Source organism: Myxine glutinosa, chromosome 8, assembly GCF_964187855.1.
Source record: "Myxine glutinosa chromosome 8, kmMyxGlut1.1, whole genome shotgun sequence".
NCBI classification, from domain to species: domain Eukaryota; kingdom Metazoa; phylum Chordata; class Myxini; order Myxiniformes; family Myxinidae; genus Myxine; species Myxine glutinosa.
Window position 1 is genome coordinate 138560660 of NC_136268.1, and position 19223 is coordinate 138579882.

General features: G+C 43.5%; 1 protein-coding gene across 1 annotated transcript in view; it reads right to left on the reverse strand.

Annotated features, from left to right (window-relative positions):
* The window catches only part of LOC137432941 (uncharacterized), a 135006-nt gene that overhangs the window by 29199 nt on the left and 86584 nt on the right, over positions 1-19223 (reverse strand). The window contains exons 29-31 of the mRNA XM_078783760.1: positions 17472-17498; positions 16569-16649; positions 7022-7057 (exon numbers count right to left, since the gene is read on the reverse strand). Of these exons, the coding sequence (XP_078639886.1) occupies positions 7022-7057; positions 16569-16649; positions 17472-17498 (144 nt within the window). The remainder of the gene's footprint in view (positions 1-7021; positions 7058-16568; positions 16650-17471; positions 17499-19223) is intronic.

The following is a 19223-nucleotide window of genomic DNA, read 5'->3' on the forward strand; positions in this document are numbered from 1 at the left end:
GAGAGTTAGGACAGTAGTAATTGGTACCGGTAGCTTTAAATTAGAGAGTAGTTAATGCATGGAATGGTCTCCCTGGAAGGACAGTGGCAGCAGGAACAGCAGAGATATTTAAACTGGAGTTGGATAGATACCTGGAAGCATCATGGATGGAGGTGCACATGGACATTGGCAGGACTGGTTAGTAGCTTAGGTATGGATGGGTGATTGGATACATGTGCAGTGATTGTCATGTGTGTGAGAGGGTCTCCTCAAAAGGTAAATGTGCTTTTGGTGATGTTAATTTCTTACCCTATAACCCTCTTCATACCACTTCCACACCCTCTACACATACATATATACAGTATGTACAGTATATATATATACACTATATATATATGTAATACACGTGACCCTAGTGATACCCCTGTGCCTGTCCCACTATTCTCCCCACCTCTCCCAAACCTTTAAAAAAAAATTTAAATTAAGTCGATAAACTGATCGATTGAATTCATGTGGTATTGATATAACACAGGCATGATGGGACAAATGGCCTCCCCTGCATCTAAGTTCCTTGTATGTCTACTTTGTATGTAATCAGTTCCTGGAAGGAAAGAGTGACAGAGGGTAAGTGTTAAGTAGGAGCACTAGATGGCGCTATACAGTATCAACTGAACTTGGCCTGGTTTCTGAAAGGGATTCAAGTTGCCTTTTGTGCTCTTGTGCATTTGGAGTACGACAATTATGAATGAATGAATGATCGTTTTGAGGCCATTTTCCCCACTAGAGCGGGGGTTAGCCTTGCGGGCCCCATGACAATCATGGTTCCCTGTTTGTGGCAATGTTTTTATGGCCGGATGCCCTTCCTGACGCCAACCCTTGGTCACGCTCTTATGATGCGCAGGGATACGGTGTACCTATTCTAAATCGGGGTACACACCGTGATCATTCATCCCAGCAAGCTGGTACTCAATTTGCCGACCTTGTAAGGATGACAGGCTGAGTCAACCCCCCTGGCGTTAATTCAGCGATCGACCGGGATTCGAACCCAGGATCCTAGGATCCCAAGCCAGCACCCTAACCGCTAAGCCATTTGGAGTACGACAGATAAAATAAATTAATTTGACAAGGTTCTAATATCAGTTTTTAAAAGTTTAATTTGTTTAATTAGTGCCTATCCTGCTTAGTAATCATGGCTGCAGAGTTTTATATGCAATCACACTTTCCCTGATGAACTTTTGCTCCAAGGAATAATTAATTTGGATAACGTGGAATAACTTAGAAATTGTTGCTTTCGTTTTGCCTTCGTATGAAGTCATCTGTAGCAGATATTCTCGGCTTGCACAGTGCTACCCCTATATATAGCTTGTCCTCTCAATATATCCTTGCCTGTAGTAACCATATAAACCCATTGGTGATACCGTAAACAATAGCCACATATACATGTTGTTTTGCACTGGAGGTCCCATGTTACGAGGCTTGAAATCTGCGCACTTCCTGTTCATTAGGCCATACCAGTTCCTGTCAGGCCTGTATACATGGTGTTTCAAAAAGATTGATACAACTGGCTTCCTGCCATTTCTTTGTTTTTTGACCTGTACCGTTTTCCTTTCCAGGGTTTGGTGGTGTAATCGTGGTATTTGCTCCCTGGGATTTCTAGCTCTGTAGCTCAACTATACCATTGACAGTGGAGCAGAAGACAAAAGTGGTGGCTCTGTGGTCGGAGACTAAATCAACAACCAAAACAACATTTTCTGGGGGGCAGAACCACCTGATGAGATCACTGAGAGGTACCTATAACGGCCTAAGGTCACCTGCTTCTGCGCCTTCAATGCCAGATGGGGAATGCTAGGGCCTTACTTATTTGAGAAAACACAACAGTAGAACGGTGATGATCAATGGTGAGCGCTACCTGGTCGTGCTCCAGAAGTTCCATAATGATTTATCCCAAAAGGTCACCCAAAACCAGCGCAGCATGACCTGGTTTATGCAGGATGGTGCACCCCCGCATACAGCTGGTGACACCATCACTTTCCTGCAGCAGCTCTTCAGAAACCGCCTCGTTGCCCTGGGTACCGACCGCTCTGTCTTCGTCAATCGCCCTGCCACACGGGATGATCTGAAGCAGGAGGTGTCAGAGTACCTCCAGGCAATGCCACATGAGACCGACAGGAAAGCTGGACAGAACTTTGGAGTCAGGATCAATGCCTGTTTGAACCGTGGAGGGGCACACATCGAGAACGTTAATTACAAGGATTTTGCGTAAATGCCAAATTCAGTCCTTGGGCTCTCACTGACTCAAGCGGTGACTTAATGCAATAGCAATAAGTTCGAGAAAATACCATGTCATAAGCTTTCAAGGAATGTTTGGTTCACATTCCTGAGGTTCCTGTTTCTTTGTAAATAAACGTTTAAAGTTGTATCACTCTTTTTGAAACACCCTGTATATGTACCTTATTTAAAAATAAAGTTTCCCTGAACTGGACTCCACAGATTGGCAACAACCACGCGTGTTCAGCTTTAGCAGGAATCCTCAAATGGAGACCTCTGAGACTTTGGCAATTCATCATGGACACCCAGAGCTGTTACACCCACCTCTGATAGATTGCTCTGTGCAATCAACCATGTAGATGGGATGCAATATGAAGAGGGCAACTGCATTAGTAAACTATAAATAAATAAATAAATAAAACCAGCAAACTACAGTTCTGGAATCTCCTTAAATTATTTGCAGAATGTCCTTGTGACACTTTTGTATTATTTTAGTATCAATACAGTCGTCTCCAAAAATGCTTTAATGCAAATCTCATCTTAAATCCTGATCCACCTGATGAGATCCTGATGATAAGTCCAAGGGCCTTTCACTCACTCACCGCAGGCAGGTTGGTGGTCTTTCCGTCTTCTACCGACTCCTCTCTGGCCTTGCCCCCCCAGCCCTCTCTGGGCTCTGTCCCCCAAATATTCCTACAGGTCGCACAAGATCTGCCTGCAACCCTCTTATGGTTAAACTGCCAAAATCAAGACTTTCTGCTCACCTTCACTCCTTCATTCCTCTTTTCTCCCGCCTCTGGAACAAACTCGCTCACTCTCTTCAATCCCACTCATCCCTCCAGGTCTTTAAAACAGCTGTTCACCACCATCTCTTATCCTCCCCCATCCAAAACCTTGATCTTTTCTACCCCCGCTAATTTCGGTCCCCTTGTGTTTTATACCTCTCCCCCCCGCCCTCCCCCTCCCACACTTCTCCCTGCTCTCAAATGTTGTGGTTGTGTGCTTCCCCTTCTCTCCCCATCTTGTCTTCCGCTCCCTCTTTTTGTGTGTTTTGTTTGTCTGGTTGATTTGTTTGTGAAATAAATGTTAGCTCTTTCACGAGCCTCGATTCAGTATACAAAAAAAAAAAAAAAAAAATGGCCCGTCAATGTGTAGAATCAACCCAAGAGAATCCCAGAATAAATGAAGGAGACCATGATATTTCTGGTCTAGGATTGCATTTGAAAATCCTTGAATGCCTGAAATTCATTAAGTTTCCTTTGCATTGACCCTTGTTTTGTCACTGGATCTAAGCAGCGAATCAAGATTGAAACAACGTCATAGGGCACTCATGTTTTGAAATTGGACTTTACAGATTGGCAACAACCGTGCGTGCTCAAGCTTTAGAAGGAATCTTCAAATGGAGACCTCTTGGACATTGCCGATTCATCATGGAGGGCTGAATACCTGCTTCCATACGACATTCCGTAATCCTGCAAAAGCTCTAGAAGCTTCATCTGCAGGTCCTTAAGAACATTGTTTTCAGGAGTGATGACATTTTAAAAATCATAATCATGCCCTTATTCGAATTATGAAGGTCCTTTAATCATCGTTATATATTCCCAAGCATATACTTCACGCAGAACAATTGCGAGTTGACTTGGAGGAACATCGGTTGCCCCCGATGATGCTCCAAGAAAGCTCGGGAGTGTCGGTGGTTCAAACTTTCCTCCTATCGTCGACATCGTTGAGTAAAAAAATCCTGCATTTCGCTGTTTGCAGTAAATTATTTGGTGCTTCATTTGTTATAGACACATGCGGTGGGTTTTCCATTCCCTTAGGTTGCAACTCGGGGAAGAAGAAAGGAAGTAACGGCGTGTTCGGGTCTCGCTTTATGAATTAAGATGAGACGTCTTGGGTAGATAGTTTCCACATCTCCTCCAAAGATCCCCCTAGTCAAGTGGTCCGATTGGATATACCTATTACCTAAATGTGTGCAACATGTTAGTGTTTGACAGGGCCATATGACTGATAGGACAGGAAGCGTGAGGTCAGACAGGAGGTGGAATCAGACCAAAGCTGTGTTTATAGTACAGTGTGAGTGTCTCAGCCAACCAAACGAGAATGGCTGACACTATCCGACAAATCAGCACCGCATATATATGTTAAACCTGCAAATGCACTTGGTTCTAGGAGATACATCACCTATAATTACATACTCTTCTTCACACACTAGCGACTCACGTTAATGTCATGAGTTTGTCACACTTACCAATTGAGTTATCCTATTGCTCGTCTCGTACATGATAAAATAACTAGAGTAGATATTCAAAACTGAAGGCACTTCCAAGTAGTATAGCTGCCCAGTAGGCAAGCCTCTGGTCCAATGTTTGACCATCGAGTGGTCTTCATCAAAACACCGTCAAAATGGGCGATGATGAAAATGACGTAGGGTCTAACAATCCGCATGCTGTAGCCATGTGATGTCCCACTCTCGGCTCCCTTGAGAGGATACCTAACACCGAGCACACAATTCCTGCGCAGTCCAAGATGAAGACCCCTCGGTGGTCGAAACTCCGGACCTGAGCCGTGCTGGTTGGTCAGCTATACTGCTTGGTAGTGCTATCACTTTTGAATACGAATCTTCCCAATTACAACCAGTTTTTGTGTACGTATAATAAAATAATGAATAATTGTGTATTTTTATACATCTCCACAGACTTGATCAATACCTTATTCATTTTCTAACTCTACAATATGGTTAGCCACTGCCAGCACTAAAATTCTCCGCTGCCCAGGTATCAGCGGAATTTAAAAAAATTATTCGGTTGGAGCTAGAGAGACGGGAGGGAGGTTTCATGGTCCACCGACAAAGTTGTTTTTATTGCTCGTGACAATCAGCATTCTTCAGTGCATTACGAGTCCAATCTAGAGCTGAGTAGATTACTTGTAGTCTTTATCGAAAGGCAATGCAATTTATCAAACACCCGGTAAAGTCTTTGCCTTGAATAAAGGGAAACGCTTTATCTTGCATCGAATGGTGTCATTTTGCAGGAACTTCAAATCATAAAATTACATGAAAAACACCAAGAGCGGTGATTAGACTGGGGAAATAAGGGGTGTCAAGCCCTCTCACCCACCCCAGCTCCCCTCTTCCTCCCCAGCCCATTCACCCCCAGTGAAAAAAAAAGGCAAAGGAGATTCTCTTTCACTATACTGGATTACAAGTTTTCTAAGAGAAATAACCTCTGCCCACTTTTGGAACTGCCCACCCTCCCCTCCCTTACCCATAACCCCAACACAAACTCCAGATTTCCACTTTAATTAACAGCTACAAGGTTTACGCGAACAAGACAAGATCAACACATTGTGTTCAAAATATTGGAAAAGAAAAACATTCCTTAAGGTATAAATAATAATTAAAAATACACCAATAGATGGCAGTTAAGCAGGCAAACATGCAAAGCACCAATCATAATGTCCTGAATAAAAGGGCAGTATGATGTGGCAGGTTGGTGCCATTTGGCAGTGATGAGGTGATTGGCAGGAATGAGGAATGGAGGTACTAAGCCACGGAGGACCTCGTTTTTCAGCACAGAGCCGATGTATGGTGGGATGGACAGGCCCGTGGAATGGATGGAAAATGCTCGTGGAAACGGAAGTCTGTTCCAGAGCAGGTCAAGCCAACCCATCTTGGTTTTGGTCAATCACGTACTTCTCCTCCAGACCGAAACAGCACTCCATAGGTGAGATTGTCAATGTCACTCTTGAACCTCAATTAGTTCCACCAATTCAGAACAAAAAAATTCTTTTCTCGATAATTTCCCTCCGATTTGTCTCTCTTCTCCTCCTTTCCTGCTGCATCACTCCCCTTCCTGCCATTCACTTCCTCAAGAATCTCCATTTCTCTGCCTCTCATCCATTTGGGTTCATCCAGGTAGCAACCAGCGCCTTACTGAAACCAAGTGTTGTGAGGAGATGCTATGGGGATCACAGAGACAGCAACAAAGGTTTTGGGCTGATGGTGGTTCGAGGAATTAGTCTACGTCAGTTAAACACCCAAGGCCCCCAAACAACCTCCCACCCAAATGGATCCACATCACAAAACCTGAAAGGCCGTAATCTTTTTTTTGTCCAATAATTTAGAAATAACCATTTTCATTGTTACTACTTAAAAGTTTCAATCACATCATACTGATGTCACTTCCCCCTTTTTGATCCCCGTTGTTTTCTGCACGATTAAGCTGATCACACGAGTTCCAAGATTGATTTTCAGATATTGACTTTTTCAGATATTGACTTTTCCAGATATCTCCTCTGGCTAAGCTTTCGCTTTCCCTCGGAGGATGTGGAAAATCCGAGTGCTTCACGGGTATCGGTTTACCACCAAACTCCACCTCAGCCACCAAGACCTTTGAACACGAGTGATCCATTACAACGTTTACTCAGCATGAAACAAAAAGGTATAAAATTAATTCATGATGGAGAGTGCTTTGTGAAAAGGCAAGATGTTCTAAATCGACTACAAGCAATGATACTCAAAAGTTGCCAAAGGTATCTCATTGCCAATATATAGAATTTATCCAAAACAAATTTAGCTTCCTGAAATGAAGCATGAAGATTGATGATTGATGATGGTTTGTGCACTGGCATTCCGATAAGCAAGGAGTACAAATGGTAAATTTTTCCAAGAATCATCTGTAAATAAATGCAACTTGATGAACGCAGCCAGGGATACGTGCATTGCATTAGCCGATAAGCAAGAGTGGAGAGGGGCTTGAGTAGGGCTACTCACCGGCATCCCCGGATGCCCATCTAAGCCCGAAGCCCCCTAGGGGAGGTGTTGGGATGGGGTTAGTGTGACGAGCATGGAAAACACAAGGTAAAGCGTTCAGTGAAATGGCTGAGGAAATGGTGGCGGTGCACAGCAAGGATGAGGGATGGCAAACCCATGTGACCATAGAGCCTTCCCAAATCTACTCGGTAGTGGTTTGGGTTCTTCGTGTGACGGAAAGCAGTAAAACACATCATAGGCATTTTCTTATTGGTAATTTTTTTTTTCATGGCAAAAACTGGAAAGCTGCACATTTTTGCTGTGCAGCTGGAAAAACGTTCTGAGGTTCAAGCATATGATGCAGTATTGGAAAATTGCAGGATACATGAAATTCTAATGCTGATCAATTGCCTCTCAGAATGATATGCAGATAAAGACAGGGTTACATTGGTTGTTTTTTTTTTTAACAAGGGTCTCCACTCATGGAGGAGCAAAACGACAAAGCTGGGCCGAGGTGGGCACTCATTTTTGCGGGTGGGCCACATAAGAATTTCGGTATGTCAAGTCACACAGGTCGCATATCTGTTTTGTAATAAAATTTCCTCATCATCAAAATCATTTTTGAATTCATGATGCGTGAACGGTAAGCCATTAAATTTTAATGCGTTAAGACGTTTTCGCATGACAATCACAGAGGTAATAGTGAGTTTGTGTTTGCCAGATTGTCCAAATGTCTGTTAAAGTATTTTGAAGTCCACTTGTTGTTAAACACTCAGCAATCAGCGTCCACTCTTCGCTTCTTCGATAAACTCGTGTTGGTATCCCTCCACAATGCTAAACCATTGTCTGCTATGATTAGCAACATAATCATAGACAATCATAGACAGGCCTGTGCCCTGCAAGACATTGCATTGTTTTCCTTCTGTACAACGTTCACTGATAAAATGAATTAAAAGTCTTCTAAATGTTATTGCTTTGACTGTGTTTAACTAACCACTTTGATCAAAATGCAATGGGAAAGAACAAGCGTGTGTGGACGAGATTGTGGATGTGCATGGGTGAGCGCATGACATGGTGATGGGAAGCACATTTTAAAGATTGAAGTGGGGAGAATGAGACAACAGACATAGGGAGATGATTCCACAATCAGGGGGATGAGATATCAAACATAGGGAGACTATTCCTAATCAGGGGGATGAAATAACAGGCACAGGGAGATGATTCCACAATCAGCGGGATGAGATAACACATAGGGAGACTATTCCACAATCAGGGGGATGAGATAACGGACATAGGGAGACTATTCCATAATCAGGGGGATGAGATAACGGACATAGGGAGACTATTTCACAATCAGGGGGATGAGATAACGGACATAGGGAGACTATTCCACAATCAGGGGGATGAGATAACGGACATAGGGAGACTATTCCACAATCATGGGGATGAGATAACACATAGGGAGACTATTCCACAATCAGGGGGATGAGATAACGGACATAGGGAGACTATTCCACAATCAGGGGGATGAGATAACGGACATAGGGAGACTATTCCACAATCAGGGGGATGAGATAACGGACATAGGGAGACTATTCCACAATCAGGGGGATGAGATAACGGACATAGGGAGACTATTCCACAATCAGGGGGATGAGATAACGGACATAGGGAGACTATTCCACAATCAGGGGGATGAGATAACGGACATAGGGAGACTATTCCACAATCAGGGGGATGAGATAACGGACATAGGGAGACTATTCCATAATCAGGGGGATGAGATAACGGACATAGGGAGACTATTCCATAATCAGGGGGATGAGATAACGGACATAGGGAGACTATTTCACAATCAGGGGGATGAGATAACGGACATAGGGAGACTATTCCACAATAAGGGGGATGAGATAACGGACATAGGGAAACTATTTCACAATCAGGGGGATGAGATAACGGACATAGGGAGACTATTCCACAATCAGGGGGAAGAGATAACGGACATAGGGAGACTATTCCATAATCAGGGGGATGAGATAACGGACATAGGGAGACTATTCCACAATAAGGGGGATGAGATAATGGACAAAGGGAGACTATTCCACAATCAGGGGGATGAGATAACGGACATAGGGAGACTATTCCACAATCAGGGGGATGAGATAACAAACATAGGGAGACTATTTCACAATCAAAGGGATGAGATAACGGACATAGGGAGACTATTCCACAATCAGGGGGATGAGATAACGGACATAGGGAGACTATTCCATAATCAGGGGGATGAGATAACGGACATAGGGAGACTATTCCACAATCGGGGGCATAAGGGGACGAATGAATGCAGATGTGCAGACAGCCTGGACTTTGTGAGAAGCTGAGCAAGTGATGATTTCTTGAGGAATGCGTGCATGGCTGGGATGTCTTGTGGACGACACACTTAAAGATAGGGCAGGAGAAAGGACAGCTGCAAGCATATACAAATTAAAGAGTCGACCAACTTGCTGCTGCTGGAAGAGTGACAGTCCCAATGAATCAACCTCCTTCCCGTCTTGAGCTAAAATGGTGCAGAAGCCAGAAGGCCATGTTTTCGACTCTCTCAAGAGGAGCAAGGTCGTGAGTGGAGAGCCATACTCCATGGAAGTCGATATGAAAGTCTTGTACACCGTGATGAGCTTGGTCCGACCAAGGAATGCCTTAGCTCTGCAGAGAATACCCCAGCAGTGACTAATCTTTGATGCTTGCTTGGTGATGTGAACATCCCATGAAAGGTTATGGCAGATAGTGATGTCGAGGATTCCCAGGGACTGCACACCTCTTTAAGTGGCTGTTGGGAGAGGTAGATTGGATCGTTTGATTACGGTCTACGGATCCTTGTGGAGAGACTGCGAGTGTGTGTGACTTGCCAGCATGCAACGTCATGTTCCAAGTATGTCATGTATGCAGTGCAAATGTTCACCGTTGTATCCCTACACCGGGACCGGGTTGTATCCCTACGGCAGAGCTCGGATGGCGCTGCTGTGAATCGGGCCTTGATCGGCAGAGTGAATAAACGACGAGACCCATCCTCGTCGCCATGTAAAGTATCTCGACAAACTGCGATCAATTGTCGTACGCGTTTATTCACTCTGCCGATCAAGGCCCGATTCACAGCAGCGCCATCCGAGCTCTGCCGTAGGGATACAACCCGGTCCCGGTGTAGGGATACAACGGTGAACATTTGCACTGCATACATGACAAAGTATTTGACAAGCAGCTTATCTTGTCAGGTCTGACAAAAACGATTCAGCAGTGGCCAATCCTTCACAAGTGGGATGTATCGTTCTGCACACAGTGGAGTTATTGGCAAAACGGTCGAGTTGGTTTCAATAGAATCCGTTTTATCGTAATGTTGAAGGGGGATGGGAGGGGTCCATAACTAGATTGTGGTAAGTGTACTATGGTCAATGTATTTTGAGTAGGTTAGATTGCCATGTAATAGGGACCTGTCAGAGTAAGTCGTTTGAAACGTGATGCTGAGGAGGCATCATATGTAATTTATAGACAGGGTAGACATTAATTTTGTGTGTAAACACCTCTTGTTTGTGGATGGGGCTAGGTGAGGATTTCTCATGAGAGAGACACATGTGTCAAATGTGTGTGACAAAGCCATCACGATCTGTCAGGCCAGTGTGTGTCAGCCATGGTGGCACAGTGTGCTATGGAGCCAGAAGTGCCAATGTACATTTATTTTTTATTGTGGTCGCCCCATGGGTGGGATGGCCCAGAGAAGAACTCCACCCAGGAGGAAGAAGAGAAGGGGAGATCAGAAAGGAGCTTGTGGAAGGAGGGCAAGCTGGTCATGGAGGAGTTTTGTGAGGAGACATTGATTGTGGCTTTGTCTCTGTGGAATTGGCCCAAGCTGGCATCATCCTGTTTTTGGAGAAGGGAAGGAGCCACCTCACTTGAAGGGGGTGAAGAAGAAGAGCCTGGAGAAAGGATGAAGAGTGGAACAAGAGGCCTCATCTGAAAAGGATAAAGAGCACCACGACGCCTGGTAAAGAGGGGCTCGTCATTGCTGGCCTTCCTCATGGCTCATTTTCATTGTGCTCCGTTTGACTTTCTGAATCTTGGGTTACACTCGTCACTGGCGCTGTTTGTGGCAGTTTTACCTCGTATTTGGACCAACTTCGTCACTGGCTCTCGTCTTGCACCTGATTTGCAAAGGTTTGAGTCCTTCTTCCACCCTGCGCATCCTAGAAAAGGGAAGTCTCACCTGCATTCTTAACCTGTTTATGGATGCCAGACAGCATCAAAGGCGAGATGCCTGACATTGTCAAAGGAGACATCTAGCGAGATTGGCCTATCTTCTTGCATATGGTTCAGGGCATCCATACACTGCTGTGTCAGAAGGAGTAGCATATCCAAGGCAGAAATCAGGTCGGAAGCCAAACTGTTTGTCAGAGATTAGTGAGATAAGAGAAGAGAAAATTCTTGAGCTCGGATGCAATGATTGACTTAAATGACTTCGCTTATTGTGGGGAGAAGGCTGTTGGGTCTATAGTTGAAGGGATCCATTTTGGAGTATTTCTTTGGGATAGGCATACTGTTTGTAACCTTCCAAAATAGAGAACCTATGAAAGAGAGAGGAGAGAGGGTATATTAGGACTGAAGCACATTCTTGAGGACTAGAGCATTTGGGTCATATCAGGACTGATTGCAGAAGAGGAGTAGGGCTCAGTAAGAAAATTCTTGCTATGGTGGGGGATTGGGGGGGGGGGGGGGGGGGGGGAGTCCACATACTACCGGGAGCATTCTGTAATGGGGTACAGGAAGGGACGGATTTGGAACCTTTGCTGAAGAAAAAGCAGAGAATGTGAACTCTGGCTTCAGTCAAAAAGACTGTGTCCAACATTACTCTGTCCTTTCAGAGATTATGAATGGAAGGGGAGCGTGCTCTAGAGGTAGACCTGGCAAGCTCACATTAGACATTGGAAGATGTTTAGAGGCTGGCGAATCTGCATTGCAGGTGAGCCTGATATTTGAAATTGGATTGCAGGTGAGCCTGATGTTTAGCCCTGGCCCTTTGTACAGTCACGTGAAAAAGTAAGTACACCCCATGTAAAGTTTTGACTTTTTCAACATATTTCAACATACAGATATTTGATCTTCATTTCAACAATATTGATAGATAAAGGTGATATAATATAACAAATATCATGAAACATTTACATTTTGTAGTCCATTGTATAATTTAAATAAACATAAATGTAAATTTCGTATGTGGAAAAAGTAAGTACACCCCTACATTTATCACTACTTCAAATACCTAAAATTAGAATCAGGTGCACCAGCTCAGGTGCAAATGATTAGAACATCGTTAGAGAGGATCTTGGAGGAACCTGTCTTATTTAAACCTCAGACATTTCGTTTGGTTTGCTCTTTGTTGTTGAAGTGTGTGGCGTCACCATGCCTAGAACAAAAGAGCTATCTGAGGCCTTCAGAAAGAAGGTTATAGATGCCTACGAGTCTGGGAAGGGATTTTAAAAAATCTCCAAACAATTTGAAATCAATCATTCGACTGTCCGGAAGATCATCTACAAGTGGAGAAAATTCCAAACAACTGCCAACTTGTTCAGGCCTGGCCGCCCCAGCAAGTTCAGCCCGAGAGCAGATGCAAGATTCTGAAAGAAGTCTCTAAGAACCCCAGAATGTCATCACGGGACCTACAGGTAGCTCTTGCCACTGTTGATGTCAAAGTGCACGAGTCTACCATTAGAAAGAGGCTGCACAAATTTGATCTGCATGGGAGGTGTGCCAGGAGGAAACCTTTGCTGTCCAGAAAGAACATCAGCGCAAGACTAAAGTTTGCCAATGAACACCTAGGCAAAGACCAGCACTTCTGGAACAATGTGCTCTGGACAGATGAGTCAAAGGTAGAGCTATTTGGCCACAGTACCAGAAGACATGTTTGGCGAAAACCAAAGACAGCATTTGACCACAAGAACCTGATACCAACTGTAAAGCATGGTGGTGGAAATATTATGGTTTGGGGCAGCTTTGCTGCATCAGGGCCTGGGCAGCTCACCATCATAGAATCCAATATGAATTATTCATTGTACCAGAGGATGCTTGAGGATAATGTGAGGCCATCTGTCGGAAAGTAAAGCTCAACCGAAGGTGGATCTTGCAACATGACAATGACCCTAAACATACCAGTAAATCCACCAAGGAATGGCTGAAAAGAAATAAATGGAGGGTTCTGGAATGGCCAAGTCAAAGGCCGGATCTAAATCCCATCGAGATGTTGTGGGGGGGGATTTGAAACGAGCTGTGCATGCAAGAAACCCCTCAAACATCGCACAGCTGAAAGAATTCTGCATGGAGGAGTGGGCAAAAATTTCTCCAGGTCGATGTCAGAGACTGGTAGACAGTTATAATAAACGCCTACTTGAGGTTGTTTCTGCCAAAGGGGGCAATACCACCTATTAGAGCCAAGGGTGTACTTACTTTTTCCACATTCAAAATTTGCATTTATGTTTATTTAAATTATACAATGGACTACAAAATGTAAATGTTTCATGATATTTGTTATATTATATCACCTTTATCTATCAATATTGTTGAAATGAAGATCAAATAGCTGTATGTTGAAATATGTTGAAAAAGTCAAAACTTTACATGGGGTGTACTTACTTTTTCATGTGACTGTAGGACAGATACACAGTGTTTCTGAGCTGTGTGGAGGGACTACAGGTTACCATCAGTTGGGCTTGCCTTCCGGAAGGAGAATGTAAGTTGTTTACTTGCGATGGGCTCACCACATACATCAGTGTACCAGAGTCGAGATGATGGACAAAAAAGTTGAATATGTGATGGGATTAACTTGTGACAAAGAGAAACTAGTCTCTTGTAAAATCTATTCCAGGAACAATCAATGTTTGGAGCTGATGTGATAATGGACCAGTCTTGACTGGAGGGTTTATTTTAGGCCAAATCAATCATCATTACCAATATGCACACGTCTGCACTTTGTGGGTTCTCAATAACTGCCAAAGAGACATCCATCTGATTTTACCAATACATGATCAGAAGAGCCGAGAGAAGCTGAGAAGGAGCAGAACAATTTTGAGGAAAGATTTGATGGGACAAGGTCCAGGAAAGAATGGTTGCCATATGGGGAGATTTGTGTTGGAAAAGAAACACACAGAGAAAGACCAGTCCTTTCACAGAATGGTTTAGCTACCTGGCCAAATGCTGACATGTCAACCAATACCAAGCCAGCTATCATGGTGGCAATTAATGTCTTCACAGATTAAGGAAGGGTGCATAGGAGTGAGAGGACCACAGAGAGAATGGTTTGTGGAGAGTCTCGTACATGGAATCATTAATTATCGGTGTGGCGGAAGGCCGACCACACAAACAAAGAATAGATTGTTACAGAAAGGCCCAAGAAGGCAAATGTACTCCATAGGGTGGGAGAAGAACAAACATACACAGCGACACCAGAATCAGTGTGGGATCAGGCACGTCACAGCAGAGGAGGCACACAAAAAGAGTCCGGAACATTCTGTGAAAGATGTGCTTCAGTAAGACATACAATATCCGAGTCAGAGGTTTAAAGTGCAACCTCTGATTTTGGTGGACCAGTTGGTTAGAGAGAGAGAGAGAAGCAAACACAAGAGGACGCTGGTGGAGGTAAGCAGGGAAAGGTGAGAAGGGGGGTGAGTGAGCAGGGAGCAGGTGTTATTTTTGGACCTGTGCTGGTCTGGTCACATTTCAATCAACCCATTTCAGCAATGCAGAGTTGAGCATGTCAACAGAGAGTGAGCAAGGGTTGTTGTTGTTATTGCTGTTGTTGTTGTTGTATAGCCCTGGACAGTTATCTCAAACAAGTCCGCAGCAGGGAGACAGCTGATCAATCTCCGAGCAGTGACCCAGAGATCTCCCACATCCGGGATGGCGCACTCCCACCTGCAAGTCAGGACCATGACAGAGTTAGACAGAGAGAGGAAGAGAGGGAGAGAGAGAGAGAAGAGTCAGAGACAAAATGAAAAGGGCTGGTTCATGGGGACCGATCGGCACTCTGACCATGACTGCACTGCCCTGAGAATCTCGGAAGCAGGGAATAATGGGGAATATGTGGCCCCCAGCTTGCATTGGGCGGTACAACCACCACGAAGAGGCGTCCCCGACAGTTGTTGAGCAAGGGTTGGTTGAGGGTGTATAGTTTATTAGAACTGTAAGTGTGGGTAAAGAGGTGAGATGTGGCCCTGCGAATGAGCCAGGAGAGGGGGGAGAAAAGGAAGTGTTGGAGAAGGTGAAAGTAAAAGAGTACACAACAAATAATTGTGGGATAGAAGAGGGGTGTTCAGGGATTTCAGAGTAGGAGAGACATTATGGAGTTTTATTTTCTGAGGAGTTTTATATTCTGTAGTTAATGAAATGCAGGTCATTTGTTTTAAATATGTTTTTTTTAACTTCAACTAATTAATGAATTATACTCTGTTTTCAATGTTCTTCATCAAAGTGGCATCATTCTTGATGTTGACAAGTTACGCAAGATAAACCAGACCCAGATCAGGCCAATTTCATGTGTTATTCATCTTGTTTTACTTTGAACACCTACGGCTTGAAACACACTGATTGGGCAAAAAAAAAGGCTTTCAAGGAAAGAAGAGCTGGCAACAGGTGACTTACTGTGCTCATTTAAGGGATACATCAGTGAACTTTAACCTTCGGATTACCTCAACAAGACGCCTGGAATGGATACATTTACAACCCAACCAACTCAAAATGGGTTGATAGTTCTGAAAGAGATTCAGGTTGAGGGAAAGATCACTTGGAAGCAAAATTTGAGATTTTGGATAATTACCGGAGCATCAAAGCTGAGAGGATTAGCAATCGAGCGCCAGATGGCCGCGTGGACATTGAGGGAGACCCTGCTGATGGGAAACATGTGGCCGAAAGAATGGCCTGCCCATGTGATGTGCTACGCCACGGTGGGAATTAAGTGAGGCTCACAAGTTAATGGCCACATAAAAACCACAGCAAACCATGACACACCACAAAAGCATGCAAAAGGTGGCTCTTGTGCCACACTTCAATGTGGCCCGATCGTGGGGTAGATGTAATTAAAGTAAGGTGGGGCAATATGCTCCTGTCGGGAATGATTGGGTAAAACCCCTCCGTTGAACCCTATGCATACAACCTCCTCAGTCCTAGTTATATATTCCGTATCCTGAACGTCCAACCCAGAGGGCTTTCTGGCTAATGGTGTCGTGGGAAGCTTGACATGAAAAACGTTCAATATACTGAGCAAAGGACTGAAGAGGACACACACAAAGTGAAACACCAACTTGCCCCACCTTATTCAATCACTTACCTCCTTTAGAAAATGGCATTCTCAGTTGATTTCATGAAAGTATCAGGAGGTATTTGAAACAAGGGACTTTGCAATTAATTTACTCAACATCAATAAAATTATCTTCACTGCAATTAAAATCAATAAAACAATCACTGTCATCCTACAAGACTGCTGCATGCTCCATTTTCCTCGAGCGTTAGCACAAGCGGCCGTGGCACTAACCGGAAGACCCAAGGCGCCACGTTCACCCTTAGTACCAGTGCCGCCCTTTGGTCCAGGCAAGCCATCGAAACCCAGGTCACCCTACAACAACACACAATGTTGCCTTGCAAAGTGCATTGTTCACATGTCATTCTTACCAGTCATGATGCAAAAGGGGTGAAATTAAGTATCATGGGGTTATTATTGCACACAGATTCCAAATGGAAACTAATATCAGAAGACAATGGAAGCATTATAATTATGGAGTAAGTATATAAGGGAGAACAGGAAATTATGGAACCTTGAGCAATATGAACCCAAAGGAATTTGTGGCCATATGAAAATACTTCAAAGAATAATTTTGACGATTTCATGATATTCCATTTAAGTTTTAGGGATCCAATGGTAAGATAGGCTATAGCAGTATATCACTCATCCATGAGCTGTCTAGCCTGGGCTTGAATCCCAATGCAGCTATAAATTATCGTCCTGATGTTTCGCATGCATGGTGAGGCTGCGCCTTCCATCAGAGTGGAATGGCTGCGCCTTCCATCAAATGGATGTTGAATCTGGCATCCCATTTGCTGGAATTAGCAAATGTCACATTTTTTTATACAGCACTAGACTCTCATTAAGAGGTACAGTCCTAGAGAGGTAAAGAAAGGATTAGTGCGTGCCAGATTGCTGTTTGGACATTGGGTCAAATTGAAAACAAGCAAACAGATTTATAAAAGATTGAATGAATTAATGAAAGAGATGGAATTTTAACTGTTTTGCTATTATTTTGATAAATTTTCTGAACGACAGTTCCTCCTCAAAATTAGATTCCACTGTATTTTGTTGGGAGTATTGGTGCAGGGATATGCCAATGATTGCAAGAAGGAAACAGGTAACAAAACCATATGGACAGCCCATAAACCTCACCTTGGGTCCAGGCAAACCGGGAGGCCCCTGCCATGACAGAGGGAGAGGGAGAGGGAGAGGGAGAGAGAGAGAGAGAGAGAGAGAGAGAGAGAGATGAAAGGAATTAATGGTCGATAGTGAGTTAACCATGTTCAAAGTAATGTACCAATTAATAATAATAACTAGATGGTGTTCAAAGAATACTTATCCCCCGGAGTCGACTTGGTGTGAGCCAACTCTTCCGTTTTTTAAGGTTTTTTTTTTTTCTTCTTTGATCCAATATGGCTACTGACCACATGACCAATGATGTCATAAGTTTACATTCTCCAATATAATTGTTGGGTAGATCATGCTCAATAAATTTCAAACTAATCAGACCAAGTCGAATTAGTCCGGGTCTAATTATGACGTCATAATGGAGGCACCAATGACGTCATCATTAATGCTTAAACCGATGCAGAGTTCTTTACAATGAGCCATGTTTCAAGTTTTTTTTTTACATGGAGCAGTTTCAGAGATATACAGGTCCAATGTTTTTCCGTTTTTCCAAGAAGGTGCCCGTACCACGTGACCTATGACATCATAATTATTAAATATTCTGCACGAGTAGATGCATATTCTGGTGAACATTTCATGTCAATCAGATCAACGGTTGCGGAGAAAATGAATTTCAACAAAATAGTGCCAGTACCATGTGACCTATGATGTCATACTAATCAATACAAAATTCTACATGAGCAGACACATCGTATGGTGAAAAAATTGTGTCAATTAAAGACCAACGTTTGCCAAGAAAATGAAGTTTTAAAATGCAGACATGTATGTATGTATGTATGTTTGTATGTATGTATGTAATTATGTATGTATGTATGTATGTATGTATGTATGTATGTATGTACAGTCAGACCTTGCTCCTCTTGAGAGAGTCGAAAACATGGCCTTCTGGCGTCTGCACCATTTTAGCTCAAGACGGGAAGGAGGTTGATTCATTGGGACTGTCACTCTTCCAGCAGCAGCAAGTTGGTCGACTCTTTAGTTTATATATGCTTGCAGCTGTCCTTTCTCCTGCCCTCTCTTTAAGTGTGTCCTCCACAAGACATCCCAGCCATGCACCCCATGTAAAGTTTTGACTTTTTCAACATATTTCAACATACAGCTATTTGATCTTCATTTCAACAATATTGATAGATAAAGGTGAAATAATATAACAAATATCATGAAACATTTACATTTTGTAGTCCATTGTATAATTTAAATAAACATAAATGAAAATTCCGCATGTGGAAAAAGTAAGTACACCCTTGGCTCTAATAGGTGGTATTGCCCCCTTTGGCAGAAACAACCTCAAGTAGGCGTTTCTTCTAACTGTCTACCAGTCTCTGACATCGACTGGGAGAAATTTTTGCCCACTCCTCCATGCAGAATTCTTTCAGCTGTGCGATATTTGAGGGGTTTCTTGCATGCACAGCTCGTTTCAAATCCCCCCACGACATCTCAATGGGATTTAGATCCGGGCTTTGACTTGGCCATTCCAGAACCCTCCATTTCTTTCTTTTAAGCCATTCCTTGGTGGATTTACTGGTATGTTTAGGGTCATTGTCATGTTGCAAGGTCCACCTTCGGTTGAACTTCAACTTTCCGACAGATGGCCTCACATTATCCTCAAGCACCCTCTGGTACAATGAAGAATTCATAGTGGATTCTATGATGGGGAGCTGCCCAGGCCCTGATGCAGCAAAGCTGCCCCAAACCATAATATTTCCACCACCATGC